This window comes from Gavialis gangeticus, unplaced genomic scaffold, assembly GCF_001723915.1.
Source record: "Gavialis gangeticus isolate Ggan-Ray unplaced genomic scaffold, GavGan_comp1, whole genome shotgun sequence".
Classification (NCBI taxonomy): Eukaryota; Metazoa; Chordata; order Crocodylia; family Gavialidae; genus Gavialis; species Gavialis gangeticus.
The window spans coordinates 44266442-44275790 of record NW_017729032.1 but is presented as its reverse complement, the minus strand read 5'-3'; the positions used below and the strand labels follow the sequence as shown (position 1 = coordinate 44275790).

General features: G+C 43.5%; 1 protein-coding gene across 2 annotated transcripts in view; it reads left to right on the top strand.

The window, feature by feature from the left end:
- ATP8A2 (ATPase phospholipid transporting 8A2) overlaps positions 1-9349 on the top strand; it is a 638305-nt gene that overhangs the window by 62626 nt on the left and 566330 nt on the right. For both annotated transcript variants that reach the window (XM_019525447.1, XM_019525446.1), the window contains exons 6-7: positions 1946-1986; positions 4818-4891. In XM_019525447.1, the coding sequence (XP_019380992.1) occupies positions 1946-1986; positions 4818-4891 (115 nt within the window). The remainder of the gene's footprint in view (positions 1-1945; positions 1987-4817; positions 4892-9349) is intronic.

Below are 9349 nucleotides of genomic sequence, written 5' to 3'. Positions count from 1 at the left end.
CCCACATACAACCTGTGCTGTTTACAACAGTTGTAATGTTGTAGCATGGATGGTCCAGGGCAGCAGTTCCTGAACTCTGACAGATTGTGCGTCACCAATTTAAAATAATACAACCTTAAGTACCACCAGCAAATTTTTCTCATGTAAAGTAATTAAAATAAATCTGTTAATGTGTACCACTGACAGTTTGTATGCATACCACAGATTGGGAACTGCTGGTCCAGGGACTGTGTGAGGAGTAAGGCTGGTTTAGTGATATCTTTTTATTGGATCAGCTGTATAGTCAGGAGAGATGGTAATCAAAGTGGTCTTCCTTGGGTCTGGGAAGGAAGCAGATGCAGCCTAAACCGAAGAGCCTGATATTTAACTTATGATATATTTGTTTTCTTCCCTGAAAGATTGTCTAACATATCTCCTATTAACTAGTCCAGTATAGGTTGACTGTTAAGCTGGCCCAGTTAAAGATATCACCAAACCAGCCTTTTAATAACCATTTACAATAGGGCAGTTTGGGGATTCTTTTTAAAATTTTATTTAAGTAGGTTTCAAAATGAAATGTTTTAGTCCATTAAAAACTTTTAACTGTTATGTTCCAGCTAAAACAATTCAACACATGAGGTGCAAAATCATTAATTGTTTACTAGTTGCTATAGACCTGAATATGCATTTTTGGACAAAAAGGGAAAAAAAGAAAAAGTGAAGGAGAAAAAAAATGACCAGAAAATCCCTTCCAGTTCTGCTTCTTCTCAGACATGTTCCCTAGAAGCTGTGCTGGGAGGGATGTTGGCGTAGTCCTCTTTCAGCAGTCAGTATCAAGGTGGAAGGAGGGGTGGGGGGGGAGTTAATAAGACCTCCTCACAAAGTTCTGAATAAAATATTTGTTGTCCTGTATTGTGGAAACAAAGCATATAACATTTGAAACCTTTAATAAATGGATAAAAATAAATCACTTAAGGGCTGGCAAATCCAGCTTGGTGTGTTTAGAGATAATTTGAACAGTTTTAGGAGGCAAATGTGAGAGAGATTTAAATCCTATGTAACTGAAGAAAGTGTTTTGAATTTTAAAAGAAACCATTCAGGGACCAGTCATCAGTTAAATTCATGAATATAAACTGTTTTAAATTTATCCCATCATTTCTCTGTTTACAGAGGTGGTTTTAGGTCTCCTTTTTAGGAGTAAAGAGTCTGTACAATCTGGAAATTTTAATCCTTAATCACCTTAATACCTTAAATAATATTTCAGTATCACATTAAAACAGTTAAAAGAACAATTTAAATCTAATCTCTTGGTAGTGTTTTTGTACATTTGTAATTTGCCAATAATTTTAAAGTCTGTTGTATTCAGAAGTAGTATCAGCTAAAAGGTTTCCTCCTGAAGCTATATTAAGGCTTGCTTGTTTTTAGCTGTCATATTGTTACTGCTGATTTCTTACTTTTTAATGTTAACTTCAAGGTTTGAGGAGGAATGGACAGGTTGAACTGGGAGTGTAAGAGCAGAAGAGAAGCTTTAGTGTTTTCTTTTTGGCCAAATGATTGCTATGTTTGCAACCTACTTTGCATAATTAAAGTATTCAGCTAAAGATTACTATAGAGTATTATATGCAAAGTGAAATCATAATAAACACTTCATATACTATTTTGGAAAAGGTTTATAATGATAATATGGATTGATCAAGCAAAATGGAAGGTAGAAAGCTGTATTCTAAAGAGCATAAGCATGTGGAAGTGATTAAATATGATTGTAAGGCTAAGGAGTTATAATTGTCTTTACTCCTTTGTGGGGGAAATTTTCATCCCAACTTCTTAGAAATATTTTGGATTGTTTCTGGCTTAATATTTAAGTTGGACCTTGGTAAATATGTTTTCTGTGCTTTAACTTTTTTGGGCAGTGTAAATCTTCTTGATCTCTGATATTTATCCTGATTTTAAATTATTTTCTTTTCAGTTTTGAGAAGTGGAATGTGGCAGAATATTATGTGGAAAGAGGTAAACAGAAGTCTTCTATTTTTAAAATGTTTTGAAAATATTTGCTTTTGGATGATCCACTCAGAAGGCCATAGAGCTACTAGTGGCTTGGTGCTGCTTGAGAATTTCTCAGCAATGAGGGAAAACTTCAGCTGTCCAATTTAAGGGAGCTTTTTAGATGTTTTTCTCTGCTGCTGCTGTAATGAAGCAAAATACCCAAATATAAGGCCGAAAATTGGGTCTTATTTATGTCCTTTTGAACAGCTGTTAGCTATTGTGTTGTCCAATTGCTATTAATGCTTTTTATAACATAGATTTGAGAATTTTTTTTGCACCTCTGTCTGCTTTTGTTTTCATTTTGCATTCCGTAACATTTAAATTAGTTCTTCTACAGTAGCACAGTCTTAGAATCCTAGAATCATAGAAAATTAGGGTTGAAGGGACCTCAGGAGGTCATCTAGTCCAACCCCCTGCTCAAATCAGGACCATCCCCAACTTTTAGGAATCATGTGGGACTTTAGTGGTGCATATGATGGGTTTTAGCTGCCTGTACGGGAGTAATGTGAAATGTCCCTAGGTCAATTTTTCCATGTTAGTCAGTGGGATTACTTGCGTTTGTACTAGTTGCAAGATCAGGTTCCATGTCCCTTACAGAGTTTATAATAGATATTGATAGCTCTGTGTGTGCGTCTAACACATGGCATTATAACCTATTTTTTTAATTGGGGATGTATAGCTGAATTTTGACTTTCTTTCCTTTTAACTTACAGCCTTTGCATTATACTTGTGAAAGATTTTTGAATAAGTATTTCATTTGAGTCGCAAGAATTTTAGTTTATCCATTGTTTTGTAATAACAATTACTCTGCTGCATTTAATGTGTATATGTTTTTAAAATCTGAAAACTGGTTGGCTGTAATAGCTTTTAACAAAACCATGCTCCCATTAAAGTCACTGGAAACGGGTCAGGTTCATTTTCTGTAACAAAGCCTACTGTTAGAAACAAAGTTACCATCTACCTTTTGAAATTGTATGGGAAATGACATTTCTAGGTCTGTGACATGTGTTCAGTTTCAGTTCAGTAACTCACAGTGTCCATCACCAAGAACAGGTGGTATGCTGTCATGATGGGAACCATGTAGGTGTCTAAACGAGGGATCTGTTTAACATCTGCAACTCAAATTGAGGGTAAAAGAAGCTTCTGGCCCACAGCATTTCTAGGAACAGGTGCTGGAATTTCTCTTGAAATGTGAGAATAGGAACAAATTCGGTCCTGTCTAGCACTAATTCTTGTTATCACATGCTGGAGTTTCTGCTGATGTTCAATGCTTGGGGAAAAATAGGCAAAGGGTCAAGGGAAGAGGAGAACAATGAAATAACATGGTGAAGAAAGAAAAGAGGAGAGAAGAGGTCAGAAAAAACGGGAGGAAAGTGGTCATATATGAAACAAATGAGAGGCAAAAGTAAAGCTGAGAACTCATTTCACTGGGGAAAATACCTCTTGTCTACAAAGGAGAGTTTCATATCTATATAAGATCTAGTTCAGGCTAACTCAACAAGTGGGCAGAGTATTTTACCTTTCCATATTAATCTTACTCAAACTTTGTAAAAAATAGAAGCATGAACCTTATTTTTGAGGTAACAGTTTGTGTGTTTTGTTTGTGGGATGTGCTTTCCTTTTGTTAAATGTTTGAAATTATACTGACATTAGAAGTTTTCATTGTGAAGAATAATTTAACTAAGCAGATTGAACTCAAAAGAATCTCTTGATGGTTTTTGTATGATGTAGTACTTTTCTTCTCTGCTTGAAGGGGATTCATAGATTCATAGATTAAGGGTCGGAAGGGACCTAGTAGATCTTCTAGCCCGACCCCCCGCCAGGGCAGGAGAACAACAAAAAAAACCCCCCAAAACAAGAAACGGGACTCAAATGAGTCCAGCCAGGTAGGCATCCAGCCTCTTCTTAAAGACCCCCAGGGTAGGGGCCAGCACCACTTCCCTTGGAAGTTGGTTCCAGCTCCTAGCCGCCCTAACTGTGAAGTAGTTCTTGCGGATGTCCAATCTATACCTCCTCTCCATCAACTTGTGCCCATTACTCCTTGTTATGCCAGCGGGCGCTAGGGGAAACAGCGTCTCCCCCAAACCCTTCTGGTCCCCCCTAGTGAGTTTATAGACGGTCACCAGGTCCCCCCTCAGCCTTCTCTTGTGGAGGCTGAATAGGTTCAGGTCCCGCAGTCTCTCACTGTAGGGTCTGCCCTGTTGTCCCCGGATCATGCGGGTGGCCCTCCTCTGGACCCTCTCCATGTTGTCCACATCCCTCTTGAAATGGGGCGCACAGAACTGGACACAATACTCCAGCTGTGGCCTGACCAGCGTCGCGTAGAGGGGGAGGATCACCTCCTTGGCTCTACTCGAGATGCACCTGTGGATGCACGACAAGGTCCGGTTAGCCCTGCCAACCATGACCTCGCATTGTCGGCCCATGTTCATCTTGGAGTCAATAATGACTCCAAGATCTCTTTCTGCCTCCGTGCTCTCGAGTAGGGAGTTCCCCATTGTGTAAGTGTGCTGCTGGTTCCTACTGCCCAAGTGCAGCACCCTGCACTTGTCCGTATTAAAACGCATCCTGTTCCTGTTAGCCCACCCCTGTAACCTATCCAGATCCCTCTGCAATCTCTCCCTCCCTGCTAGTGTGCTCACCTCCCCCCAAATTTTGGTGTCATCAGCGAATTTAAACAGGTTACTTTCCACCCCATATGGATGGTTGACAAATTAACTGTTTGGATGTACAGTCTATTCATGTTTTTTTCTTTCTTTTTCCATGCTGATGCACTGCTGTCTATGTATCAATAGGTGGCAGTAGGAGACATTGTGAAGGTTACCAATGGGCAGCACCTTCCAGCAGACATGATCATTTTATCTTCCAGGTCAGGTATACTGAATGAGTGAATGGAAAATGATGCTTCTGTTAAACTGAGGTTTTAAATTTATTATTTTTCTAGTTGGAAGCATAAGTTGTTTTTGAAAAAAACTTAAATGGTGCTTCTTTTTCTTTCTCCCACTGTAAATACTGTAGCAAACATTATAGCATTATATGACAACAAGATCCATTTCCGTTACTAGAGAAATAAATTCTCTTAATTGTTCACAATGCAAATGAAATGATGTTACAATTTCATTCGAGAACCATGAGGCAAACTGGTGTTCAAATTGGTGGTGCTTATACATGCTTTAATTGAAGTAACATAAGTTGGCGGAAACAAATTTTGTCAGATGTGATATTGGTTTGATAAAGCAATTTGACTACACTCTGTGGTCTTGCGGTCCTCAAGGAACCTCTCAGAGTATTTTGAAGCTAAGTGCTTTTGGTGTTGATCAGAAGTATTTATCTTTAATTCCATTTCCCTTCATTAATGTCATTGAATAATTTTCAGCTGGTTCTCCTACTCTTGATGTCCTCCCCCAGTATGCATGTCATATTCTGATACACAGGTGGGTAATTATTTTAGTTGGAGGGCCACTTAATGAGTTTTTTGGTGAGCGATTGAGGGTTGCAAAGTTAGCCCCGCCCGCTGACAGGTACTCCACCCCCTGGTTGCCATCTTGGGCCTGAAATTCCTGCCCCTAACCCCATACCTTTTCTACTCAAAGTCCCCCCCCCCCCCTTCCCCTGGAAGTAGTCCTTTCCAAACCAAAAAACCCCAAATCATATACTAAAGGTCAAACATCTACTTTAACTTGCTTTTAACTTATTATAAAAAATATTTTTGTCATGGTTTTTTTGTGTAGTGTGTATAGAGGCGATTGCATAATAGCTTAAAAATAAAGTCTTACTCTTTTATATATTGTGGTTGTGTGTGTATGTGTGGGGGGTATGGTTGGAGTGGCATGTGTATGTGGGGTTTGAGAGGGTATGGCTATGTGGGGAGGCGTAGGGTACATTGCAGGGTGAGTGTGTGTCAGGGGTGTTGTAGGGTGTGAGGAGAGGTGGGGGGCTCTGGCAACCCCCCAAACACAGCCCCCTATGGTGCACAGACCCTGCTGTTGTGGTGGCGGCAGCAGTAGGTGGGGGCCCTCGGTGCTCATGGCCTGTGCAGGTGCTGCCACCCACCCGGTGGCATGTGGCTCCAGCCAGAAATGTAAATGGCAGCAAGGAGTTCAGCCAGGCTGGCCTGCCTCTATCATGTAGGGCTCCCTGGGGCACATGTGCAGCTCCCAGCACTCATGTGCCACTGGGGGAAGCCCTGTGTGGTGGAGCTGACTGCCTTCCCTGCTCTCTGCCACTGCAGAAGCAGGGTGTGGTGCTCCCTGCCACTTATGGCATAGTCCTGGCAGCTGCACATGGTGGCAGGCAGTGGGGAAAGTAGCTGGCTTCATTATGCAGGACTGGTGGCACACAAGTGCTGGGAGCTGCAGGTGCACTGCAGAGAGCCCCACGTGATAGAGGTGGACTGCCCTGGCTGCACTCCTTGCTACCATGTGTAGCTCTGGCTGGAGCCACACGCTGCTGGGTGGCAGCATCTTCACAGTCTGTGAGCACCCTGAGGGCCCCCACCTGCTGTTCCTGCTGCCACTGGAGGTGGGGACTGTGTGCCATGGGGGAGTACATATGGGGGCATCCCCACAGCTCTTCCATCCTCCCTCATGCCCATACCCTGGCCACCTGAGTTCTACGCTCTCCCCAGCCACATGCTCCCTTCCTCTCTCCTCCCCCATCCCTGCCACTTCCCTGCCTGCAGCAGGGAGACAAGGAGTAGATGCTGGACACTGGGGAGCTGAGCATGTTCCCTAGTGCCTGAACCAGTGGCAGCAGCAGCCTGACCTGGAAGCTGTGTGCTGACTGGGGTACAATTAATTGGCGGGCACCTGCAGGTCAGATGAAATTGCCTGGTAGGCTGGATGCAGCCTGAAGGCTGTATTTTCCCTGCCTTTGTTTTTAATGGTATATCTTCACTGCAGAGTTAACTCAAGTTACTGCTGGGGCATGTGAGCAGTAGACTGCAGTCTGCCCCCACTCCAGAGCACACCATCACTGCTGCAAGATCCCAGGCCTGGAGAAGCTCCCCACCTAGCTGTGCACCCTGCCAGTGCTGCTGCGGCTGGTCTCCATGAAATCCTTGGCACGGTGCTGTCAGCCCCACTGCTGCTGTGGTTTTCATGGAAACTGGCCATGGCAATGCAGGCAGGGGCTGCTGGGAAATGAAGTCTGCTGAGGGCCCAATCAAGTTTGGGGCAATGCTTAAGTTAGAACTTAAGTGAACTGTGCAGTTGAGATAACCCTGAAGATTCTTTCTTTCCTCCCTCAAGTCTTTCTTTCCTCTATTTCACCCCAAAATCAGAGGAGTTGGCTTTGTGGTGTTTTTACACTGCAGCTCCTCTTAAAGTAGCAGTGGCCACTAACTGCTGTAGTCCTCAGGACCTGTATTTCCCTCCCGGAAAAGGCAACAGTTAACAGATGCTCTCACTTCCAAACTTTTTCTAACTTCCCTTGGAGGGAGCAGTGTTTTCTTTAGGTAAATGGATTGTAAAAGGTAACAAGAAATATCTAAATTCTCAGAAGTCTTTTTAGGATTGGAAGAATTCTGTTTTTTGGCATCCCCAACTTAGTTCCACAAGGGAAACGAGGGTGTGCTATCTCTGGAGATCATTGGTATCTTAGTCATAATTCAAGTTGGTCAGCTAAAACTAGGGGTACCCGAAGGGCCTGTTTTAAAATAGGGGTCAACTACTGTAATTACTTGAATACAAGTTGACTGTCCCAGTATTTAGATTCTGTATATAGTAAATTTATACATTTGTTACAGTGCTCCAGGTATAGAATCTAATTATTGGAGTTCTGCCTTGAATTTGTCCCTCTTCCACTGCTACAGCAAGGAAAACAAATCTAGGGGGGTCAGGTAGCCCTCTTGCACTCTGGGCCTCGCCAACTTCTTCCTGCTGGAGCCGCCCCCTCCCCCCCTTCACATACCCGATTTTTGCTGAGCACGTGAAAGCAAAGGGCAAATTTTGAAAACACTAACCTTTAAGTAAACATAACTGTAGTAATTCTTCTATCAGCAAATCACAGGTTCCTATTGACTTAGTTCATTCAGAATTGATGCATTTTGACTTTTTTGAAACAGCTGCAAGTTTTAGCACAGGTACTTCACAAACACACTTTTAAGCAGCACTTTTGTATCTGGTTGTATGAATTATGCATGATATTAATCCAAAGCCAAAAGGCTTATGATTCACCATTATAGTTCATTGGGCTGGGCCCCAGCAGAGTCAACAGTGCTTCAGTCCATGGTGACCCCACAGCTCAGCACTACATAGCTCAGCACCTACAAAGGATCCATGTGCTAATTAGCCCCCCATTCATGATTGGGACTGAGTGTTCTTGTCATGAGTTCTGGGATCTTTGATCCTCCAAAAATTTCTATGCAGATGAGGTGCAGGCAGCCTGGTCTGGCTCCATCTCATGGAGGGTGGGGCCACACTAATCACATGTGAAAGGCTGAGAGAGGGGGGTGATGTGGGGATTCTGGGTGAACTGTTTGGGCCCCTTGGTGATGGTTTACCAGACACATTGGCTAGGGACAGAAGTTCCACATAAACCAGTTTAAGTGATCAGAAACTGGTTTAAACCTGTAATAGAACATAGGTTCAGTGCACATAAACCAGTTTCAAAGTGGCCAAAAGTGGTTTAAGATAAACCTAGTTGAATGTAGTATCAGACTTAACTGATATGTCATAGTTTCATAGTTAGTAGGGTCGGAAGGGACCTGAGCAGATCATCGAGTCTGACCCCCTGTCATAGCAGGAAATAGTACTGGGGTCAAACGACCCCAGCAAGGTGTTCATCTAGCCTCCTCTTAAAGACCCCCAGGGTAGGAGCCTGCACCACTTCTCTTGGAAGTTGGTTCCAGATCCTAGCCGCCCTGACCATGAAGTAGCGCCTCCTGATATCTAACCTAAATCTACCCTTTGCCAGCTTGTGACTGTTATTCCTGGTCGCTCCTGGCAGTGCTCGGGGGAACAGTGACTCCCCCAATGCCTGCTGGTCCCCTCTGACTAGTTTGTAACAGGTCACTAGATCCCCCCCCCTCCTTCTATTGTGGAGGCTGAATAGGTTCAGGTCTCGTAGCCTCTCCTCATAGGGCCTGCCCTGCTGTCCCCTGATCATGCGAGTGGCCCTCCTCTGGACCCTCTCCATGCCACATCCCTCTTGAAGTGCGCCGCCCAGAACTGAACTCAGTACTCCAGCTGCGGCTTGACCGGAGCTGCATAGAAAGGGGAGTATCACCTCCTTGGATCTGCTTGGGATGCATCTGTGCATGCATGACAATGTGCGGTTGGCTTTCCTGACTGCCTCCCCACACAGCCAGCCCATGTTCATCTTGGCA